At 44.5% G+C, this 25,291-nt stretch overlaps 1 protein-coding gene across 1 annotated transcript; it reads left to right on the top strand.

The window, feature by feature from the left end:
• The first annotated feature begins 567 nt into the window (after window positions 1-567).
• LOC138368983 (uncharacterized) lies at window positions 568-23,379 on the top strand. Its single transcript, XM_069331726.1, has 4 exons — window positions 568-610; window positions 12,083-12,627; window positions 21,380-21,447; window positions 23,265-23,379. The coding sequence occupies exons 1-4, from the start codon at window positions 568-570 to the stop codon at window positions 23,377-23,379; spliced, it is 771 nt and encodes a 256-aa protein (XP_069187827.1).
• Window positions 23,380-25,291: the final 1,912 nt, after the last annotated feature.

Below are 25,291 nucleotides of genomic sequence, written 5' to 3'. Positions count from 1 at the left end.
GGAACGAAAGAACTTTGTACACAACAACAGTATGGGATCATGGATGGCAAGTCATGACTCACAGGATTAATTGAATTCTATGACCAGGCAAGACAAATCAGGCAAGACAGAGAGGGCTGGGCAGACTGCATATTTCTGGATTGCTAGAAAGCCTTTGACACAGTACCACATAAGAGACTAGTGCACAAGCTAAAGATGCGGGCAGGAGTGCAAGGGACGGTACTCCACTGGATAGGGGAGTATCTAATCAACAGAAGACAGCGAGTCACAGTCAGGGGTGAGGTCTCGGAATAGCGAGGCGTCACTGTCAGACGCACCCGCTTCGGCGTTTATCTGTGCTCGCTGCAGTCTAGACTGTCATTCTCGGGTTGGCCTTCACAGCCACAGCAGGCGCTGCATCCAACTGCACTACAACAACTAGACACCCAGGGCACAACTCCATAACCCCACGGGATTGACGGATGCCTAGTACTATGTTGTCAGTGAAGAAACATTGTTCAATGTGTATGTTGTCAGTGAAAAAACATTGTTCAATGTGTGTGCTGTCAGTGAATCAATGTGGATATAATGGGTAATGCTGAAACAACATTGATCAGCATCAATGATCTAGGTAAAGGCACAATACTTTACAAAAATGTTACTGAAACAACAGTCTCTCTCGCCTAAGTCAATGTAAAGTATTTACTGAATCTGGTCTCACAAAGTTTTCACGAAGGCATCAGGTAAAAAAACACTGGCGGCCAATCAAGGTAATAATGCATTTATTTTAAGCTTAACTGACTTGTTTAAAGTAAATAGAGAAACTGCTTTATACGTCAGAAGTAGAAATAGTCCAAGTAAAAACAAGGGTTTATAAACCATAAGAAGTACAAATAGTACCAAATTAGTTTGATATTAATACAGTATAAGCAAATAAATAAAATACACATTCTGGCTAGAGTATTAATAAAGTGATAACTGAATCATCTCAAGACTCGTATGACAGTTTTCAGTGAGATTCGACAATGATTTTAGACTCGGGCGAAGAAAGAATATAAATATATCTTATTTTGCAAACGTTTGGAAGATAACACACTCGGAGAATAGAGTGAACGTTTGCCCAGCTCCTGCTCTCAGGATAGCTTGAACTTTCAGATCTTGCTCCGAGAATAGCTGGAAAAATTAGATCTTGCTCTGAGGATAGCAGAAAAGACGATATGTTGCTCTAAGGATAACGGTAAAGACTAGATGTTCCTCTAAGGATAGCGGAAAGAGTAGATCTTGCTCTAAGGATAGCGGAAAAGAATAGATATCGCTATATGGATAGCAGTAAAGACTAGATCTTGGTCGAAGGATAGCGGAAAACAATAGATCTTGCTCTAAGGATAGCGTTAAGAACTAGATTTTGCTCTAAAGATAACGTTAATGTTCAGATCCTTATTTGAGGATATCCTAAACATGAACGTTCACATCCCTCTCTGAGGTTGGCCAAAATGTTCAGATATTACCGCGATGGTAATTTATACTTTGGTCAGGATATATTTTGACCAAGTTTGTATAAGTTAACATTAAAAATGTATTTCTCCAACTCGTGTTATTTCCAATACAAATATTAGCAGCGCGGGTAAAATGTTATACAATAACGCTTGCGAATTAATATAACTTCCAAATCAATACCAATCTAATTTGATGTTAAATTTTGAGTATGAGTTAGAATGAGTTAGGAAGCGTTAGAGAATAGAAGTGTGGCATGATTAAGGTTGTTAGTTGTGGTGCTCTGGTTAGTGAGTGTCGTTAGAAGTGTATCGCTGGTTATAGTGAGGAAATGTGGAGGAGCACTGGTGAGGATTCGAACCTGTGTACTAAGGGGGGGGGGGGTATGAATCCTTACCCAGGCACACGCCCCAGACAACTAGGCCACGACAGTGTCTAGGGGCGTGTGTGGTTGGGAGTATTCACCGCATGGGTTCGAATCCTCATGACGGCTCCTACGGATTTTCTCATTGATACTTCACATTAGTGTGAGTACACTCTCTCTATTTACTTTTTGTGTCTGCAGGGTTGAGATATTAGCTCTTGAGCCCCGCCTTTCTAACCAATCTATTTGGTTATCAATCTATCAGTCTACCTGCGTGTTGTTAGCATATATCACTTGTTAGATAACGTTGTTAGTCGTATACCACATGTTAGAGAGTACTATTAATAGTGCATCACCGGCGAGGGAGTAGTAAGGACATATACATAGAGACAATCATTTTGGGTCATCTTTTAGTCTCTCATCTTGGGTCATCTCCTCTAACAATGGGAGCTACTCAGGCTCGGTTGTGAACACTCCATGGAAACTGCATTCAGTGCCTCGCAGATTTCCTTGTCACTTTCCATATATGCCCCTTCTATTTTCCTTAGTCTTCTCACTCAGTCGTTCACCGACATTTTCCTTCTTATATGACTTTGTAGTAATTAAGGTTGCTTTCTCGCTTTCATTGTAATATCGATTTCATAATTTCTTTCTGATATTCTCCTTAAGTTAATGTATTCATTCCTAGCTCTTTTGCATCCTATTGTCCTCTGTCCTTTGTCCCTTGTCCTTTGTCCTCTGTCCTTTGTCCTGTCGTTTGTCCTCTGTCATATTTCCTCTGTACCTTCTCCACTCCCTCCTGCTTCTCATTTTTGCTTCCTGGCACTGTTTAATAAACCATGAGTTTTTATATTCCCTCCTACTTTTTTTATTTTACTGTTGGTATAAAATTCTCTCCGTCCTCCTTGCATTTCCACTTGACTAAGTCCATTATATCTTGAAATATTTTTCTTCTTAGTTCTTCCTCCCACTGCACGTCTCCCAGATATTCTCTTATCCTCCTGTTAACCCCCTTTCCTATAGTCTACTCTCCTTTACCAAACCTCTTGCCCCGTGCTCACAATTTTAAACTCGATCATGTAGTCAAAGACTTGGATGCAATGGTGACTGGCTCCTAGTGATATTTCATGTTAAATATTCGTAATGTCTTCCTCATTCGCGGTGAAAATCAGGTATAAATGGTTTGGTGTATCTCCCTCTCTTTTCCTTGTCTTCCTTCAGATGTTGTTAGGAAATTCCTGTCTATAATGTCCACTACTTTAGTTCCCCACGTTTCTTCCCCCACTATGGGAGGATTTCTTGCAAGAAGAAAATGACAAAATTAGTCAGGAGAATGGTACTGATATGGAAAGGACATGTGAAGGGTTAGGTAATAACATGGAGCACACAGATATCATAACAACATTGATATCTCCGTGGTGTAGTGGTAAGACACTCGCCTGGCGTTCCGCGAGCGCTATGTCATGGGTTCGTATCCTGGCCGGGGAGGATTTACTGGGCGCAATTCCTTAACTGTAGCCTCTGTTTAACGCAACAGTAAAATGTGTACTTGGATGAAAAAACGATACTTCGCGGCAGGGGATCGTATTCCAGGGACCATAGGATTAAGGACTTGCCCGAAACGCTACGCGTACTAGTGGCTGTACAAGAATGTAACAACTCTTGTATATATATCTCTCTCTCTCTCATATATAAGGGCAGAGAGAGCGGCACAGTGGCAGGGACCCACAACCCCACAATGGGACCCATACACAAATATGAAGAGAAAACCCATAATCAGACGACGAGTCCTCCAGGATGGTGCAGGAAGAGGTCATCACATGACAGCAGAGTCACTAGTTATGACACTTCTCTCGGGGAGAATACAATGAGACACAAGGAAATCTTCGGAGAAGGATAAGAATGAGAGTTAATTGAGACACTCCACATTGTCTTCGTAACTCCATGTTGCGAGTCCTTCATTACTTCAGGGATTTTAAAATGTAAATGAACGTCTTTTGCAACAATTTATTCAAACCAATTTTTTAACGTGACTGTTAAGTAAACTGTAGATGTATACTAGTGGTCTACGTTCCTTGTCAGAGATCCCCACAATATTCTCAACCCTTCACGTTATGTAGAGTGGTGCAGGAAGCTTCACGTTATGTAGAGTGGTGCAGGAAGCTTCATGTTATGTAGAGTGGTGCAGGAAGCTTCATGTTATGTAGAGTGGTGCAGGAAGCTTCACGTTATGTAGAGTGGTGCAGGAAGCTTCACGTTATGTAGAGTGGTGTAGGAAGCTTCATGTTATGTAGAGTGGTGTAGGAAGCTTCATGTTATGTAGAGTGGTGTAGGAAGCTTCATGTTATGTAGAGTGGTGCAGGAAGCTTCATGTTATGTAGAGTGGTGCAGGAAGCTTCACGTTATGTAGAGTGGTGTAGGAAGCTTCATGTTATGTAGAGTGGTGTAGGAAGCTTCATGTTATGTAGAGTGGTGTAGGAAGCTTCATGTTATGTAGAGTGGTGCAGGAAGCTTCATGTTATGTAGAGTGGTGCAGGAAGCTTCATGTTATGTAGAGTGGTGCAGGAAGCTTCACGTTATGTAGAGTGGTGCAGGAAGCTTCATGTTATGTAGAGTGGTGCAGGAAGCTTCACGTTATGTAGAGTGGTGTAGGAAGCTTCACGTTATGTAGAGTGGTGCAGGAAGCTTCATGTTATGTAGAGTGGTGCAGGAAGCTTCACGTTATGTAGAGTGGTGCAGGAAGCTTCACGTTATGTAGACTGGTGTAGGAAGCTTCATGTTATGTAGAGTGGTGTAGGAAGCTTCATGTTATGTAGAGTGGTGCAGGAAGCTTCATGTTATGTAGAGTGGTGTAGGAAGCTTCACGTTATGTAGAGTGGTGCAGGAAGCTTCACGTTATGTAGAGTGGTGCAGGAAGCTTCACGTTATGTGGAGTGGTGTAGGAAGCTTCACGTTATGTAGAGTGGTGTAGGAAGCTTCATGTTATGTAGAGTGGTGTAGGAAGCTTCACGTTATGTAGAGTGGTGCAGGAAGCTTCACGTTATGTAGAGTGGTGCAGGAAGCTTCACGTTATGTGGAGTGGTGTAGGAAGCTTCATGTTATGTAGAGTGGTGCAGGAAGCTTCATGTTATGTAGAGTGGTGCAGGAAGCTTTATGTTATGTAGAGTGGTGCAGGAAGCTTCATGTTATGTAGAGTGGTGTAGGAAGCTTCATGTTATGTAGAGTGGTGTAGGAAGCTTCACGTTATGTAGAGTGGTGCAGGAAGCTTCACGTTATGTAGAGTGGTGCAGGAAGCTTCACGTTATGTAGAGTGGTGCAGGAAGCTTCACGTTATGTAGAGTGGTGTAGGAAGCTTCATGTTATGTAGAGTGGTGCAGGAAGCTTCACGTTATGTAGAGTGGTGTAGGAAGCTTTATGTTATGTAGAGTGGTGCAGGAAGCTTCATGTTATGTAGAGTGGTGCAGGAAGCTTCACGTTATGTAGAGTGGTGCAGGAAGCGTCACGTTATGTAGAGTGGTGCAGGAAGCTTCATGTTATGTAGAGTGGTGTAGGAAGCTTTATGTTATGTAGAGTGGTGCAGGAAGCTTTATGTTATGTAGAGTGGTGCAGGAAGCTTCATGTTATGTAGAGTGGTGCAGGAAGCTTCATGTTATGTAGAGTGGTGCAGGAAGCTTCATGTTATGTAGAGTGGTGCAGGAAGCTTCACGTTATGTAGAGTGGTGCAGGAAGCTTCATGTTATGTAGAGTGGTGCAGGAAGCTTCACGTTATGTAGAGTGGTGTAGGAAGCTTCACGTTATGTAGAGTGGTGCAGGAAGCTTCATGTTATGTAGAGTGGTGCAGGAAGCTTCACGTTATGTAGAGTGGTGCAGGAAGCTTCACGTTATGTAGAGTGGTGTAGGAAGCTTCATGTTATGTAGAGTGGTGTAGGAAGCTTCATGTTATGTAGAGTGGTGCAGGAAGCTTCATGTTATGTAGAGTGGTGTAGGAAGCTTCACGTTATGTAGAGTGGTGCAGGAAGCTTCACGTTATGTAGAGTGGTGCAGGAAGCTTCACGTTATGTGGAGTGGTGTAGGAAGCTTCACGTTATGTAGAGTGGTGTAGGAAGCTTCATGTTATGTAGAGTGGTGTAGGAAGCTTCACGTTATGTAGAGTGGTGCAGGAAGCTTCACGTTATGTAGAGTGGTGCAGGAAGCTTCACGTTATGTGGAGTGGTGTAGGAAGCTTCATGTTATGTAGAGTGGTGCAGGAAGCTTCATGTTATGTAGAGTGGTGCAGGAAGCTTTATGTTATGTAGAGTGGTGCAGGAAGCTTCATGTTATGTAGAGTGGTGTAGGAAGCTTCATGTTATGTAGAGTGGTGTAGGAAGCTTCACGTTATGTAGAGTGGTGCAGGAAGCTTCACGTTATGTAGAGTGGTGCAGGAAGCTTCACGTTATGTAGAGTGGTGCAGGAAGCTTCACGTTATGTAGAGTGGTGTAGGAAGCTTCATGTTATGTAGAGTGGTGCAGGAAGCTTCACGTTATGTAGAGTGGTGTAGGAAGCTTTATGTTATGTAGAGTGGTGCAGGAAGCATCATGTTATGTAGAGTGGTGCAGGAAGCTTCACGTTATGTAGAGTGGTGCAGGAAGCTTCACGTTATGTAGAGTGGTGCAGGAAGCTTCATGTTATGTAGAGTGGTGTAGGAAGCTTTATGTTATGTAGAGTGGTGCAGGAAGCTTTATGTTATGTAGAGTGGTGCAGGAAGCTTCATGTTATGTAGAGTGGTGCAGGAAGCTTCATGTAGAGTGGTGTAGGAAGCTTCACGTTATGTAGAGTGGTGTAGGAAGCTTCATGTTATGTAGAGTGGTGCAGGAAGCTTCATGTTATGTAGAGTGGTGCAGGAAGCTTTATGTTATGTAGAGTGGTGCAGGAAGCTTCATGTTATGTAGAGTGGTGCAGGAAGCTTCATGTAGAGTGGTGTAGGAAGCTTCACGTTATGTAGAGTGGTGCAGGAAGCTTCATGTAGAGTGGTGCAGGAAGCTTCATGTTATGTAGAGTGGTGCAGGAAGCTTCACGTTATGTAGAGTGGTGCAGGAAGCTTCATGTTATGTAGAGTGGTGCAGGAAGCTTCATGTTATGTAGAGTGGTGCAGGAAGCTTCATGTAGAGTGGTGCAGGAAGCTTCATGTTATGTAGAGTGGTGCAGGAAGCTTCACGTTATGTAGAGTGGTGCAGGAAGCTTCATGTTATGTAGAGTGGTGCAGGAAGCTTCATGTTATGTAGAGTGGTGCAGGAAGCTTCACGTTATGTAGAGTGGTGCAGGAAGCTTCATGTTATGTAGAGTGGTGTAGGAAGCTTCATGTTATGTAGAGTGGTGCAGGAAGCTTCATGTTATGTAGAGTGGTGTAGGAAGCTTCATGTTATGTAGAGTGGTGTAGGAAGCTTCATGTTATGTAGAGTGGTGCAGGAAGCTTCATGTTATGTAGAGTGGTGCAGGAAGCTTCGTGTTATGTAGAGTGGTGCAGGAAGCTTCATGTAGAGTGGTGTAGGAAGCTTCATGTTATGTAGAGTGGTGAAGGAAGCTTCATGTTATGTAGAGTGGTGTAGGAAGCTTCATGTAGAGTGGTGTAGGAAGCTTCATGTAGAGTGGTGCAGGAAGCTTCATGTTATGTAGAGTGGTGAAGGAAGCTTCATGTTATGTAGAGTGGTGTAGGAAGCTTCATGTTATGTAGAGTGGTGCAGGAAGCTTCATGTAGATTGGTGTAGGAAGCTTCATGTTATGTAGAGTGGTGCAGGAAGCTTCATGTAGAGTGGTGTAGGAAGCTTCATATTATGTAGAGTGGTGAAGGAAGCTTCATGTTATGTAGAGTGGTGCAGGAAGCTTCATGTAGAGTGGTGTAGGAAGCTTCATGTTATGTAGAGTGGTGCAGCAAGCTTCACGTTATGTAGAGTGGTGCAGGAAGCTTCATGTTATGTAGAGTGGTGTAGGAAGCTTCATGTTATGTAGAGTGGTGAAGGAAGCTTCATGTTATGTAGAGTGGTGCAGGAAGCTTCATGTTATGTAGAGTGGTGTAGGAAGCTTCATGTTATGTAGAGTGGTGAAGGAAGCTTCATGTTATGTAGAGTGGTGCAGGAAGCTTCATGTTATGTAGAGTGGTGCAGGAAGCTTCACGTTATGTAGAGTGGTGCAGGAAGCTTCATGTTATGTAGAGTGGTGCAGGAAGCTTCACGTTATGTAGAGTGGTGCAGGAAGCTTCATGTAGAGTGGTGTAGGAAGCTTCATGTTATGTAGAGTGGTGCAGGAAGCTTCATGTTATGTAGAGTGGTGTAGGAAGCTTCACGTTATGTAGAGTGGTGCAGGAAGCTTCACGTTATGTAGAGTGGTGTAGGAAGCTTCATGTTATGTAGAGTGGTGCAGGAAGCTTCATGTTATGTAGAGTGGTGTAGGAAGCTTCACGTTATGTAGAGTGGTGCAGGAAGCTTCACGTTATGTAGAGTGGTGCAGGAAGCTTCATGTTATGTAGAGTGGTGCAGGAAGCTTCATGTTATGTAGAGTGGTGTAGGAAGCTTCATGTTATGTAGAGTGGTGCAGGAAGCTTCATGTTATGTAGAGTGGTGCAGGAAGCTTCACGTTATGTAGAGTGGTGCAGGAAGCTTCATGTTATGTAGAGTGGTGTAGGAAGCTTCATGTTATGTAGAGTGGTGCAGGAAGCTTCATGTTATGTAGAGTGGTGCAGGAAGCTTCACGTTATGTAGAGTGGTGCCGGAAGCTTCACGTTATGTAGAGTGGTGCAGGAAGCTTCACGTTATGTAGAGTGGTGTATGAAGCTTGAAGAATAAAGAAGCTTATAAGAAAATAATACCAAATTAGGTGAGGGGCGAGGACCAATCAGGTCAAGCAGCCTTGTAAGGATCATCGGCGATTACATAAATTCATATACAACACTGAACGTCATATATGGCATCTGAAGTGCAGATATATAGACGTTATTGTGACCATATTGCAAAGATAGCGTATGTGTCAACAGAGGTATAGTTATGTGTCAGTAATGGTATAGTTATGTGTCAACAATGGTACAGTTATGTATCGCCTGTGTTCAGACACTCTGGGGCCACCATAACATCGTCACTCTCTGGACGAACGGACACGATTGGGTCAGTTCCCCGGCTGAGGCGTCAATATCATTGGCTAAACATTATGATGAACAATATTACCTTCTCTCTGATTGGTCAAGGCAAGAACACTAGTAATATCAAGCGAGACGAAGGTGTACTAGATCAGTATTGCTAATTATGACCAATCAACTCCTTGTTGCATCTTGCATACGGGTCTTCGTAACACTGCTGCTTAAGATATTGATAACACTTAGTGAATCTTGGTTCTGATCTCGATTTCCTTGACCGAACGGAGACGTTTGAGAACGTTTTCTTTCATCTGCTGCCACTGTCCACTTTGTGGTAAATGGATGTCAGGGAGTCAGGAGACTGTTGTGGTCTGCATCCTGAGGATGGTCAGTCGTAGGCCTAAGAGAGACCTGGATAAGCCTAAGAGGTTTGGTGTCTGGGACAATGGGACAATAATATCCTGGCCAACTGTTGCAGGACAACATTGCTGGCAGGATTATACAACTTTGTGTCAACTCTGCTGATAAAAGTGGTCATTGTTTAATACATAACAACAATCACATACCAATTGTTGTCAAACTCAAAGTTAAAGCAGTTCATAACAAAATAAATTATTAGTTCATTTTCATACTGACCAATTATTGCAGCTGATAACAATATATGGGAGACCCATTACCCAGATTGATGAGCACTGTAGCAAGGTTAAATGTGCGCGCGCGCACATTTAACACGCGCGCACACACACACGTGTGTGTGTGTGTGTGTGTGTGTGTGTGTGTGTGCGCACTCACCTCTCTCTCTCCTTCCTCTCTCTCCTCCCCCTCTCTCTCCCTACCCCCTCTCTCTCGCATCTCCCTCTCTCTCCCCTCTCCCTCTCTCTCCCCTCTCCCTCTCTCTCTCCTCTCCCTCTCACTCCCCTCTCCCACCCTCTTTGTCTTCTCCCCCCCTCTCCCTCTCCCCCCTCTCCCTCTCCCCGCTCTCTCTATTCCCCCCTTCTCTCTCTCTCTTTTCCCCTTTCTCTCTCTCTCTCTCTCTCTCTCTCTCTCTCTCTCTCTCTCTCTCCTCCCTCCCTCTCTCTCTCTCTCTCTCCTCCCTCTCTCACCTCACTCCTTCCTCTTTCTCCATAACCCCAGAGGCAGTAACACCAGAGGCAGTAGCACCAGAGGAAGTAACACCAGAGGCAGTAACACCAGAGGCAGTAATACCAGAGGAAGTAACACCAGAGGCAGTAACACCAGAGGCAGTAACACCAGAGGCAGTAACACCAGAGGAAGTAACACCAGAGGCAGTAACACCAGAGGCAGTAACACCAGAGGCAGTAACACCAGAGGCAGTAACACCAGAGGAAGTAACACCAGAGGCAGTAACACCAAAGGCAGTAACACCAGAGGAAGTAACACCAGAGGAAGTAACACCAGAGGAAGTAACACCAGAGGCAGTAACACCAGAGGAAGTAACACCAGAGGCAGTAACACCAGAGGAAGTAACACCAGAGGCAGTAACACCAGAGGCAGTGACACCAGAGGCAGTGACACCAGAGGCAGTAACACCAGAGGAAGTAACACCAGAGACAGTAACACCAGAGGAAGTAACACCAGAGACAGTAACACCAGAGGCAGTAACACCAGAGGCAGTAACACCAGAGACAGTGACACCAGAGGCAGTAACACCAGAGGAAGTAGCACTAGAGGCAGTAGCACCAGAGGCAGTAACACCAGAGGCAGTAACACCAGAGGAAGTAACACCAGAGACAGTGACACCAGAGGCAGTAACACCAGAGGAAGTAGCACTAGAGGCAGTAACACCAGAGGAAGTAGCACTAGAGGCAGTAGCACCAGAGGAAGTAACACCAGAGACAGTGACACCAGAGGCAGTAACACCAGAGACAGTAACACCAGAGACAGTAACACCAGAGGCAGTGACACCAGAGACAGTGACACCAGAGGCAGTGACACCAGAGGCAGTAACACCAGAGACAGTAACACCAGAGGAAGTAGCACCAGAGGCAGTAACACCAGAGGAAGTAACACCAGAGGAAGTAACACCAGAGGCAGTGACACCAGAGGAAGTAGCACCAGAGGCAGTAACACCAGAGGCAGTAACACCAGAGGAAGTAGCACCAGAGGAAGTAACACCAGAGGAAGTAACACCAGAGGCAGTAACACCAGAGGAAGTAGCACTAGAGGCAGTAACACCAGAGGCAGTAACACCAGAGACAGTGAACCCAGAGGCAGTGACACCAGAGAAAGTAACACCAGAGGAAGTAACACCAGAGACAGTAACACCAGAGACAGTAACACCAGAGACAGTGACACCAGAGGCAGTGACACCAGAGGAAGTAGCACCAGAGGCAGTAACACCAGAGGAAGTAACACCAGAGGCAGTAACACCAGAGGAAGTAGCACAAGAGGCAGTAACACCAGAGGCAGTAACACCAGAGACAGTGACACCAGAGGCTGTAACACCAGAGGCTGTAACACCAGAGGCAGTAACACCAGAGGCAGTGACACCAGAGGCAGTAACACCAGAGGCAGTGACACCAGAGGCAGTAACACCAGAGGCAGTGACACCAGAGGCAGTAACACCAGAGGCAGTGACACCAGAGGCAGTGACACCAGAGGCAGTAACACCAGGGCAGTGACACCAGAGGCTGTAACACCAGAGGCAGTAACACCAGAGGCAGTGACACCAGAGGCTGTAACACCAGAGGCAGTAACACCAGAGACAGTGACACCAGAGGCAGTAACACCAGAGGAAGTAGCACTAGAGGCTGTAACACCAGAGGCAGTAACACCAGACGCAGTGACACCAGAGGCAGTGACACCAGAGGTAGTAACACCAGAGGCTGTAACACCAGAGGCAGTAACACCAGAGGCAGTAACACCAGAGGCAGTGACACCAGAGGCAGTGACACCAGAGGCAGTGACACCAGAGGCTGTAACACCAGAGGCAGTAACACCAGAGGCAGTGACACCAGAGGCAGTGACACCAGAGGCAGTAACACCAGAGGCAGTGACACCAGAGGCAGTAACACCAGAGGCTGTAACACCAGAGGCAGTAACACCAGAGGCAGTGACACCAGAGGCTGTAACACCAGAGGCAGTAACACCAGAGGCAGTGACACCAGAGGCTGTAACACCAGAGGCAGTAACACCAGAGACAGTGACACCAGAGGCAGTAACACCAGAGGAAGTAGCACTAGAGGCAGTAGCACCAGAGGCAGTAACACCAGAGGCAGTAACACCAGAGGAAGTAGCACCAGAGGCAGTAACACCAGAGGCAGTAACACCAGAGGAAGTAACACCAGAGGCAGTAACACCAGAGGAAGTAACACCAGAGGCAGTTACACCAGAGGCAGTGACACCAGAGGCTGTAACACCAGAGGCAGAAACACCAGAGGCAGTGACACCAGAGGCAGTGACACCAGAGAAAGTAACACCAGAGGAAGTAACACCAGAGACAGTAACACCAGAGACAGTAACACCAGGGGCAGTGACACCAGAGGCAGTGACACCAGAGGCAGTAACACCAGAGGAAGTAGCACTAGAGGCAGTAGCACCAGAGGAAGTAACACCAGAGGCAGTAACACCAGAGGAAGTAGCACTAGAGGCAGTGACACCAGAGGCAGTAACACCAGAGACAGTAACACCAGAGGCAGTAACACCAGAGGCAGTAACACCAGAGGAAGTAACACCAGAGGCAGTAACACCAGAGGAAGTAACACCAGAGGAAGTAACACCAGAGACAGTAACACCAGAGACAGTAACACCAGGGGCAGTGACACCAGAGGCAGTGACACCAGGGGCAGTAACACCAGGAGCAGTAACACCAGAGGAAGTAACACCAGAGGAAGTAACACCAGAGGAAGTAACACCAGAGGCAGTAACACCAGAGGAAGTAACACCAGAGGCAGTGACACCAGAGGCAGTAACACCAGAGGCAGTAATACCAGAGGCAGTAACTCCAGAGGCAGTAACACCAGAGGCAGTAACACCAGAGGAAGTAACACCAGAGGCAGTAACACCAGAGGCAGTGACACCAGAGGCAGTGACACCAGAGGCAGTGACACCAGAGGCAGTAACACCAGAGGCAGTGACACCAGAGGCAGTAACACCAGAGGAAGTAACACCAGAGGCAGTAACACCAGAGGAAGTAACACCAGAGGCAGTAACACCAGAGAAAGTAACACCAGAGGCAGTGACACCATAGGAAGTAACACCAGAGGCAGTAACACCAGAGGAAGTAACACCAGAGGCAGTAACACCAGAGGCAGTAACACCAGAGGCAGTAACACCAGAGGCAGTAACACCAGAGGAAGTAACACCAGAGGCAGTAATACCAGAGGCAGTAACACCAGAGGCAGTAACACCAGAGGCAGTAACACCAGAGGCAGTAACACCAGAGGCAGTGACACCAGGGGCAGTAACACCAGAGGCAGTAACACCAGAGGCAGTAACACCAGAGGCAGTAACACCAGAGGCAGTAACACCAGGGCGAGTATCATAAAACACAGTATTTTAAGTGATGATTCAGCTCTCCAAATCAACAGTTTTAGCACAAAGCCGAATTGCTCGTCTGCAAGATAAACTACCTGTAAGTATAACATTAAGAATATGAGCACACATTAAATAATATATTTTATATGTGACAAAGGTACAATATGAGCAGACTTTCTAGTATAACGTCACTTCTGCTGTTAGCATAAATGAAGAGTCGGCGTATGCCTGGTACACGATGCTTATACATTATTCCTGTACGACACCACAACCATGAAGCTCAAGTTTATTACACAAGTTTGTGGCCTCCTTGAGGCATCATGTCCTCTTTAATGATCTCTTGGGGCATCATGTCCTCTTTAATGATCTCTTGGGGCATCATGTCCTCTTTAATGATCTCTTGGGGCATCATGTCCTCTTTAATGATCTCTTGGGGCATCATGTCCTCTTTAATGATCTCTTGGGGCATCATGTCCTCTTTAATGATCTCTTGGGGCATCATGTCCTCTTTAATGATCTCTTGGGGCATCATGTCCTCTTTAATGATCTCTTGGGGCATCATGTCCTCTTTAATGATCTCTTGGGGCATCATGTCCTCTTTAATGATCTCTTGGGGCATCATGTCCTCTTTAATGATCTCTTGGGGCATCATGTCATCTTTAATGATCTCTTGGTGCATCATGTCCTCTTTAATGATCTCTTGGGGCATCATGTCCTCTTTAATGATCTCTTGGGGCATCATGTCCTCTTTAATGATCTCTTGGGGCATCATGTCCTCTTTAATGATCTCTTGGGGCATCATGTCCTCTTTAATGATCTCTTGGGGCATCATGTCCTCTTTAATGATCTCTTGGGGCATCATGTCCTCTTTAATGATCTCTTGGGGCATCATGTCCTCTTTAATGATCTCTTGGGGCATCATGTCCTCTTTAAGGATCTCTTGGTGCATCATGTCCTCTTTAATGATCTCTTGGGGCATCATGTCCTCTTTAATGATCTCTTGGGGCATCATGTCCTCTTTAATGATCTCTTGGTGCATCATGTCCTCTTTAATGATCTCTTGGGGCATCATGTCCTCTTTAATGATCTCTTGGGGCATCATGTCCTCTTTAATGATCTCTTGGGGCATCATGTCCTCTTTAATGATCTCTTGGGGCATCATGTCCTCTTTAATGATCTCTTGGGGCATCATGTCCTCTTTAATGATCTCTTGGTGCATCATGTCCTCTTTAATGATCTCTTGGGGCATCATGTCCTCTTTAATGATCTCTTGGTGCATCATGTCCTCTTTAATGATCTCCTGGGGCATCATGTCCTCTTTAATGATCTCCTGGGGCATCATGTCCTCTTTAATGATCTCTTGGGGCATCATGTCCTCTTTAATGATCTCTTGGGGCATCATGTCCTCTTTAATGATCTCTTGGGGCATCATGTCCTCTTTAATGATCTCTTGGGGCATCATGTCCTCTTTAATGATCTCTTGGTGCATCATGTCCTCTTTAATGATCTCTTGGGGCATCATGTCCTCTTTAATGATCTCTTGGGGCATCATGTCCTCTTTAATGATCTCTTGGGGCATCATGTCCTCTTTAATGATCTCTTGGTGCATCATGTCCTCTTTAATGATCTCTTGGGGCATCATGTCCTCTTTAATGATCTCTTGGGGCATCATGTCCTCTTTAATGGTCTCTTGGTGCATCATGTTCTCTTTAATGATCTCTTGGGGCATCATGTCCTCTTTAATGATCTCTTGGGGCATTCTCCATGACCTTCATCTCTATGGTACTGAACGGTCCAGCTTCATCACTGTGGTACTGAACGGTCCAGCTTCATCTCTGTGGTACTGAACGGTCCAGCTTCATCTCTGTGGTACTGAACGGTCCAGCTTCATCTCTGTGGTACTGAACGGTCCAGCTTCATCACTGTGGTACTGAACGGTCCAGCTTCATCTCTGTGGTACTGAACGGTCCAGCTTCATCTCTGTGGTACTGAACGGTCCAGATTCATCTCTGTGGTACTGAACGGTCCAGCTTCATCTCTGTGGTACTGAACGGTCCAGATTCATCTCTGTGGTACTGAACGGTCCAGCTTCATCTCTGTGGTACTGAACGGTCCAGCTTCATCTCTGTGGTACTGAACGGTCCAGATTCATCTCTGTGGTACTGAACGGTCCAGATTCATCTCTGTGGTACTGAACGGTCCAGCTTCATCACTGTGGTACTGAACGGTCCAGCTTCATCTCTGTGGTACTGAACGGTCCAGCTTCATCTCTGTGGTACTGAACGGTCCAGCTTCATCACTGTGGTACTGAACGGTCCAGCTTCATCTCTGTGGTACTGAACGGACCAGCTTCATCACTGTGGTACTGAACGGTCCAGATTCATCACTGTGGTACTGAACGGTCCAGCTTCATCTCTGTGGTGCTGAACGGTCCAGCTTCATCACTGTGGTACTGAACGGTCCAGCTTCATCTCTGTGGTACTGAACGGTCCAGCTTCATCTCTGTGGTACTGAACGGTCCAGCTTCATCTCTGTGGTACTGAACGGTCCAGCTTCATCTCTGTGGTACTGAACGGTCCAGCTTCATCTCTGTGGTACTGAACGGTCCAGCTTCATCACTGTGGTACTGAACGGTCCAGCTTCAACATTGTGGTACTGAACGGTCCAGCTTCATCTCTGTGGTGCTGAACGGTCCATCTTCATCTCTATGGTACTGAACGGTCCAGCTTCATCACTGTGGTACTGAACGGTCCATCTTCATCTCTATGGTACTGAACGGACCAGCTTCATCACTGTGGTGCTGAACGGACCAGCTTCATCACTGTGGTGCTGAACGGTCCAGCTTCATCACTGTGGTACTGAACGGACCAGCTACATCACTGTGGTACTGAACGGACCAGCTTCATCACTGTGGTACTGAACGGTCCAGCTTCATCTCTATGGTGCTGAACGGACCAGCTTCATCACTGTGGTGCTGAACGGAATTGTTTGTGTATCCTTATTTATGTGTCCTTGTTTATGTGTGTCGTTGTTTATGTGTACTCACCTAGGATTAGGTGAGTACACATAAACAACGTACACCTAGGTCTCTGTGGCTCATCTGGGTACTAAGTTTCCACCTGTGTCCCCTTGTTTGTGTTCCACCCGTGCTGAAGAGTTTGTCTTTGTCCACCCTGTCAATTCCCCTGAGAATTTTGTAGGTGGTTATCATGTCTCCCCTTACTCTTCTGTTTTCCAGGGATGTGAGGTTCAGCTCCTTTAGCCTTTCCTCGTAGCTCAATCCTCTCAGTTCCGGGACGAGCCTGGTGGCATACCGCTGAATCTTCTCTAACTTAGTCTTGTGTTTAATGTGTCCGTGTTTATGTGTCCTTGTTTATATGTGTCCTTGTTTATGTGTCCTTGTTTATGTGTGTCCTTGTTTATATGTGTCCTTGTTTGTGTATGTCCTTGTTTATATGTGTCCTTGTTTGTGTGTGTCCTTGTTTATATGTGTCCTTGTTTGTGTGTGTCCTTGTTTATATGTGTCCTTGTTTGTGTGTCCTTGTTTATATGTGTCCTTGTTTGTGTGTCCTTGTTTATATGTGTCCTTGTTTATGTGTCCTTGTTTATGTGTGTCCTTGTTTATATGTGTCCTTGTTTGTGTGTGTCCTTGTTTATATGTGTCCTTGTTTGTGTGTCCTTGTTTATATGTGTCCTTGTTTGTGTGTGTCCTTGTTTATATGTGTCCTTGTTTGTGTGTCCTTGTTTATATGTGTCCTTGTTTGTGTGTGTCCTTGTTTATATGTGTCCTTGTTTGTGTGTGTCCTTGTTTATATGTGTCCTTGTTTGTGTGTCCTTGTTTATGTGTCCCCTTGTTGTGTGGTGTGACAGCGTGCCTGGGTCGTGGCAGCCTGTGAGTGAGCAAGCACCTGTCTCGTTTATCACCTGTCCCATTAACTGTCCACTAAATTAATTATCTGCGGTGATAGAGAGCCTACCTGGCAGGTGGTAACGCTAATTATCTGCGGTGATAGAGAGCCTACCTGGCAGGAGGTAACGCTAATTATCTGCGGTGATAGAGAGCCTACCTGGCAGGAGGTAACGCTAATTATCTGCGGTGATAGAGAGCCTACCTGGCAGGAGGTAACGCTAATTATCTGCGGTGATAGAGAGCCTACCTGGCAGGAGGTAACGCTAATTATCTGCGGTGATAGAGAGCCTACCTGGCAGGAGGTAACGCTAATTATCTGCGGTGATAGAGAGCCTACCTGGCAGGTGGTAACGCTAATTATCTGCGGTGATAGTGAGCCTACCTGGCAGGTGGTAACGCTAATTATCTGCGGTGATAGTGAGCCTACCTGGCAGGTGGTAACGCTAATTATCTGCGGTGATAGTGAGCCTACCTGGCAGGTGGTAACGCTAATTATCTGCGGTGATAGTGAGCCTACCTGGCAGGTGGTAACGCTAATTATCTGCGGTGATAGTGAGCCTACCTGGCAGGTGGTAACGCTAATTATCTGCGGTGATAGTGAGCCTACCTGGCAGGTGGTAACGCTAATTATCTGCGGTGATAGAGAGCCTACCTGGCAGGTGGTAACGCTAATTATCTGCGGTGATAGAGAGCCTACCTGGCAGGAGGTAACGCTAATTATCTGCGGTGATAGAGAGCCTACCTGGCAGGAGGTAACGCTAATTATCTGCGGTGATAGAGAGCCTACCTGGCAGGTGGTAACGCTAATTATCTGCGGTGATAGTGAGCCTACCTGGCAGGAGGTAACGCTAATTATCTGCGGTGATAGAGAGCCTACCTGGCAGGAACATCTGGACACTTGTTTAAATGTTGAAAAACAGAGTTAGAATTACAATATTTTTTAAATGTTGAAAAACAGATTTAAAATAATAATTCTGGTATAATATATGAAAATTTAACTCTATGAATTGGTCAGTAATCAAAATCGAAGCCCCTGTGTAATTGTCTCAGCCCAGAACAAACGGTTATGGAAAATTATGTTGTGCTATTTTTGCAGAATGTTTGAACACAGGAGAGGCGGACCAATATAAACACTGACACTTCTAGTGAGTGAGAACACTTGGCTGTACAGTCAGCTGAAACCTGTGATATAGTATAGGAATTTTTTTTATATTTGTAGATACATGTAATAAACATTTGGTGTGTTCCTTAACATGTCAAGGTTGACATTGATTGGGGAGTGGTTAGTACACGGATGTGTACCTGATAGTTCCGTAGTACGCTCCCGGATGACTGAAAGTTCAGTCTGAAGTTATAACTTTAATGTTTATGTTTGAGCACGGTGTGGCCGGCTCTAGAGGTCACATGGACTTGGCTAGTGAAGAGCCAAGAGAGTTTAATAGCTAGTCTTTGATGGTAGAGTAGGGACATGTTATTTAGCTATGTCAGTAAGGATAGGATGTATGTTTCCTGATATTGGAGGATTGCTGTCAGTTGACAGCTGAGAAATTTATGAAATATGAACGTTTATTATGATGTTGGACTAATATTTGTCAAATTTTATTAGTTAGGTTAGCTTTTGTTTATGGCATGAGTTGAATTGTGGGTTTGGATACTAAACCTCGTGATTTTTAACAAATTAACAAGGTTTACTAAGTGCTTGTGCGGGGGGGGGGTTGTAACAAACTAGGCTGTTGTAAGAATTATCCAGAGTGGTTTATCGACAAAAGAGAATGGGAAGCTGAGCCCGCATGGTGACCTGACCCCAGGGGAATTCGCGGTGGAAATAACCGACGCTTTGTTCATAGCTGCGTATAATGAACCATCCTATAGTATTCAGTAATTTAGAGAAAATTAGCCTGTATTCATTTTGCATTAAAATTGAATTGTATAATAGTACTGGATACAATATCAAGAGTATTCTAATTATTGAGTTTAAGTCACCATCAGTGACGTCACGAATCAGATCTAACTTGTAAGGCGGAGTGACCGGCGGTCATAGGTCAGCAGGGTTGACATGTCTATTATTTCTCAAAGTTCAATTAACCATTTTGGGGGATCGGGAACAGCTCTGCCGTTAGATGCTTGTGTAATTTAATTTCAGTAAAATAATTCAACCAGTCTGGATCAATTCAGTACAAACAGAGGTTAATTGTTATAACTTAAACCTTGCTAGTAACTGGGTAGAACTTTGACTAGGCGGAAGGATACAATACTCTGTCTGGGGTAGACCAGACAAGGAAGAGATCAGTGTGATCTGCCGAGCAGCTGGGAGAGGTCAAACATCTTACCTCTCCCCAAGACCAGCCCAACATCTTTAGCTGGTAAAACATAGAGGTATAGTTGCTATTGTTATGTATAGAAATAGTCTCATTTGCCAGTCAGGTCAAGTAGGGAGTGTTAAAGTGACAGGGAGTGAACATATTTAGATTTTGTTTTAGTTTTTCTTTTAATAAATTAAATTTGTTAATATTTTGCATTTTTATTGTTTCCATTTGGTTATGTGTATACTTGTCCTGGTCACGTGGTCCTCACGAGGCAGAGTTGTATTGGGCGCCGATTCTAACATCGAATCGGAATTATCATTACCGTGTAATTTATTCCACACTCAAAGTCATCGTTTATAGTGGGGATCAAGCCCCTAGGTTGATTAATTAGCGTGATCGATCCAGACCTCGATCATTGCTCTTGTGTTACTGGTCTGGTGGTGGCAGCGTAGAGGCGACTCTAGGGTTTTGATCAGAGCCTAGGTCACGTCATACTGGGTGTAGAATCCTAAGTCGGTCAATCGTCTTAGGACCACGTGGCGTGGAGTTGGTTTTGGTAAAAGTTTTGGAGTCCCTTGGTAGAGAATAAAAAGTAAGAATACGGGTAGAGGGCAAAGAAAGAAGAGAAGTAGAGAGAGGAACCCTAACCCGTGTTACAGTAACGCTAATTATCTGCGGTGATAGTGAGCCTACCTGGCAGGTGGTAACGCTAATTATCTGCGGTGATAGTGAGCCTACCTGGCAGGTGGTAACGTTAATTATCTGCGGTGATAGTGAGCCTACCTGGCAGGTGGTAACGCTAATTATCTGCGGTGATAGTGAGCCTACCTGGCAGGTGGTAACGCTAATTATCTGCGGTGATAGTGAGCCTACCTGGCAGGTGGTAACGCTAATTATCTGCGGTGATAGTGAGCCTACCTGTCAGGTGGTAACGCTAATTATCTGCGGTGATAGAGAGCCTACCTGGCAGGAGGTAACGCTAATTATCTGCGGTGATAGAGAGCCTACCTGGCAGGAGGTAACGCTAATTATCTGCGGTGATAGAGAGCCTACCTGGCAGGTGGTAACGCTAATTATCTGCGGTGATAGAGAGCCTACCTGGCAGGAGGTAACGCTAATTATCTGCGGTGATAGAGAGCCTACCTGGCAGGTGGTAACGCTAATTAATTATCTTCTCTTGATTAATTCTCGTAATGGTGATCTGTGTTGTCCTTGAACCTTCGCCTCTTTCTTGTCAGTCTTTCTCCTGTGAGTAGTTGTTGGTGCTATTGGTTCCTTCTCTGTGAGTGCTGGATTACCACATCGTTATTTCAACGACAGCAGAGTCAGCATAAATAGCCAGATAACTCACCATTACTCACCATGGTACTCACTTTGCGGTACCAAAGCAAATGAAATGAAATTATAATTGTTTAATTAATATATGAACGAATAGAGGAAAGGTGAGTGAACTTTAGACTCTCCAATACCTGTTTATCCACTAATGTGTTCTTACCTTGAACGTCCTCCAGCACAACCTCTCTCTAACATGTGTCTACATTACCACTAACAACACTACACCAGTACAGTACCAACACTAATCTCTGTAAGTACTGTTACGCTACACAAAACCTCTCTGTAACCCCTGCTCTATTACTCAAATTACTCCCCATTCAGCTCAAACACCGGTTTAAGACGTGATAATCTCATGAATACTTTATTAGTGGATAAATTCATAACTATTTCAGGAATATTCTGTATTGGATTCTGAAATAGACAGCTCACAGACTCGGTCGTGTGCCGTCTGTCGTGTCAGGTAACGACATACAGAATTCACAGCATCAATCAAATTAATCTTAGGACGCACATTTAGACCAGGACTAAATAAAGCTTCAGGACGACTTGGACAGAATTTTAAAACGGACAGAACATTAACGGATGGACAGTTATGAGGACAAATGTTGGAGCTGACAGCTGAACAACGAGGAAATACGACATTTCTGAGTGAGAGATGAATTTAAAATTCAATGTTTTCATTTTCGAAATGTTGCTAATTGGACTCTAGTGATTATTTCTAGACGCTCTAGTAACTGGTTATCTAAAGGTTGCCATCAGCTGTACCTGTTATGTCAGGCCACGATCATACAGTTCAGAATTAGAATCACCTGCCTTAAGGTGTTCAGAATTAGAATCACCTGCCTTAAAGTGTACAGAATTAGAATCACCTGTTTTATGGTGCTCAGAAAAAGGTGATTTTAATTAAGAGAATTTCGACAGCTGTTTGTAGGAACATTTTAAACCGTAATTTGCATTCTCAATTAAGACAAAAATTATTTGAAAATATGATTGAAGAACAATTTACAAACTCTATAATTTGAGGATATAAATAGAGAATTATAATTACGAATTTAAAAAGCTTACATAAAACAACTGAATAAAAACTTAATAAGTTTAAATTTAGAAACAACTGAGTAAAAGTTTGTTTGTAAATAGATAACTGTATTTAAAGATCAGACCGCCAGGAAACATAATATATGACCGCCGGGTTGTTCCAGGTGTATGAATGACCATAGTTGAATGTGTATAAGGAACTGCCTCTCATGTGCTCTGGGACTACTGCAGTTGTCTCTGTGTATATGTCCTTACTACTCCCTCGCCGGTGATGCACTATTAATAGTACTCTCTAACATGTGGTATACGACTAACAACGTTATCTAACCAGTGATATATGCTAACAACACGCAGGTAGATTGATAGATTGATAACCAAATAGATTGGTTAGAAAGGTGGGGCCCAAGAGCTAATATCTCAACCCTGCAAACACAAAAAGTAAATAAACAGAAAGCAATAAGACTAACGTGAAGTATCAGTGAGAAAATCCGTAGGAGCCGTCATGAGGATTCGAACCCATGCGGTGAATACTCCCAAGCACACACGCCCCATAGACCATGTCGTGGCCTAGTTGTCTAGGGCGTGTGCCTGGGTAAGGATTCATACTCCCTTAGTGCACAGGTTCGAATCCTGATCACTGCTCCTCCACATTTCCTCACTATAACCAGCGATACACTTCTAACGACACTCACTAACCAGAGCACCACAACTAACAACCTTAATCATGCCACACTTCTATTCTCTAACGCTTCCTAACTCATTCTAACTTATACTCAAAATTTAACATCAAATTAGATTGGTACTGATTTGGAAGTTAAATGAATTCGCAAGCGTTATTGTATAACATTTTACCCGCGCTGCTAATATTTGTATTGGAAATAACACGAGTTGGAGAAATACATTTTTAATGTTAACTTATACAAACTTGGTCAAAATATATTCTGACCAAAGTATAAATTACCATCGCGGTAATATCTGAACATTTTGGCCAACCTCAGAGAGGGATGTGAACGTTCATGTTTAGGATATCCTAAAATACGGATCTGAACATTAACGATATCTTTAGAGCAAAATCTATTATTTTACGCTATCCTTAGAGCAAGATCTAGTATTTACTGCTATCCATAGAGCAATATCTATTCTTTCCCGCAATCCTTAGAGCAAGATCTTCTCTTTTCCGCTATCCTTAGTTCAACATCTAGTCTTTACCGCTATCCATAAAGCAACATATAGTCTTTTCAGCTATCCTCAGAGCAAGATCTCATCCTTTCTGCTATCCTCGGAGCAAGATCTCATCTTTTCTGCTATCCTCAGAGCAAGATCTGAAAGTTCACGCTATCCTCAGAGCAAGATCTGAAAGTTCACGCTGTCCTGAGAGCAGGAACTGGGCAAATGTTCACTCTATTCTCTGAGTGTGTTATCTTCCAAACGTTTGCAAAGTAAGATATATATGCATTCTTTCTTGGCCCGAGTCTAAAATCATTATTGAGTCTCACTGAAAACTGTCATACGAGTCTTGAGATGATTCAGTTATCACTTTATTTATACTCTAGCCAGAATGTGTATTTCATTTATTTGCTTATACTGTATTAATATCAAACTAATTTGGTACTATTTGTACTTCTTATGGTTTATAAACCCTTGTTTTTACTTGGACTATTTCTACTTCTGACGTATAAAGCAGTTTCTCTATTTACTTTAAACAAGTCAGTTAAGCTTAAAATAAATGCATTATTACCTTGATTGGCCGCCAGTGTTTTTTTACCTGATGCCTTCGTGAAAACTTTGTGAGACCAGATTCAGTAAATACTTTACATTGACTTAGGCGAGAGAGACTGTTGTTTCAGTAACATTTTTGTAAAGTATTGTGGCTTGTTACGGCCCTCTCGGGACGCAACGGGGTTCTTACTCTGATGTTGTTAGAGGAAGTTGTATCCGACCCCAAGCCAGTAGTGGCTTTCAAGGGATGTGATCCGTGACGCAAGTAACTTAAAGGGGAAGGGAAATAAAGGCAAAAACTTAAGATTATAATTATTAAACCATCACCAAATAAATAATATAAGATTACACAGGGGGAAGGGTATTAACACTGTACACAATCGTCTTCTCCTGAAGACTCTGGATCCAAGCTCTTGGTGCTAAGTCCTCGGTGCTTTCGTGGCCTCACAACGAATCCTTTGAGAAGCTGAGCCTACCCTGGCCACAGGTCAGCCAAAACACAGGTCCACTGGGGGCACCGCCGTGGAGGCCGTCAACCACAAGTCCAGCAGGTCTGCTGGCAGGTTCCGGACCAGCAACGCTGGTCAGGCCACTCCACGAGCGATATTAGGGTAACGCCCTAGTCAGGAGCCTCGTGTGATACCACAAATCACTCTCCTGTCCTCAATACCCCAGTGGATAATCGTCTCCTGCAGTCGGTCCCGGGTAATCTTTCTACTGCCACTCCACTGGCAGGGTAACACCACACTGTTCTTCCGGGGGACGACTTCACAGCTGCTACAGCAAAGCACAAGGTATGGGGACAGCTGCCTTGGGTAGACTGACTCAACTTCCATCACAGCAGTCCCAGGTCGACTCTGTAAGCAGACACGTCATCAATAACAGGGACACTAAAACACCTCACCTACAGGCTCAGACACAAACGCCCACCTATCCACTCCATAGATGGCGCAGTTGTCTGAGCTTCACCTCACCAGAGGTCAGCAGCGGCTGTGTTGTGAGCTGCACAGGACTGGAAACCAGCCCTTGTGGCCAGTACTCGTCGTCCTCACCAACCCACAGATGGCGCGGTCGTCACTGCTCCGTGCTCGGACGCTGGATCCGGGTTCGTAACATGGCTTTACCTAGAGCATTGATGCTGATCAATGTTGTTTCAGCATTAACCATTATATCCACATTGATTCACTGACAACACACACATTGAACAATGTTTCTTCACTGACAAGAAACATATTCAAGAATACACAATAAAATGTCAACAACTTCACAGACAATAACTTCACTGACATCAACTTCACCGACAACATTCGCATCAGTCAATTGATCTGCCCTGCCATCAACAGCTATTGAAGCTGCTCCAACTCTCAGATAACTCGCTGATTTATCAATAACACGTGACTGACAAAACTCAGGTTACCCGACATTGCACTCCCTCATAAACCAACTAAAAACTCCAGGTCTTATAAAAAGCTTTAAAGGAGAGACATTTCTCGGGTCCAATATCCTATATTGGAAAATAGATGAAAGTCAAACAGCAGCTCGCAGTCTCC

This window comes from Procambarus clarkii, chromosome 3 (assembly GCF_040958095.1).
Source record: "Procambarus clarkii isolate CNS0578487 chromosome 3, FALCON_Pclarkii_2.0, whole genome shotgun sequence".
Taxonomy (NCBI): Eukaryota; Metazoa; Arthropoda; class Malacostraca; order Decapoda; family Cambaridae; genus Procambarus; species Procambarus clarkii.
This window is presented reverse-complemented; position numbering and strand designations above follow the sequence as displayed.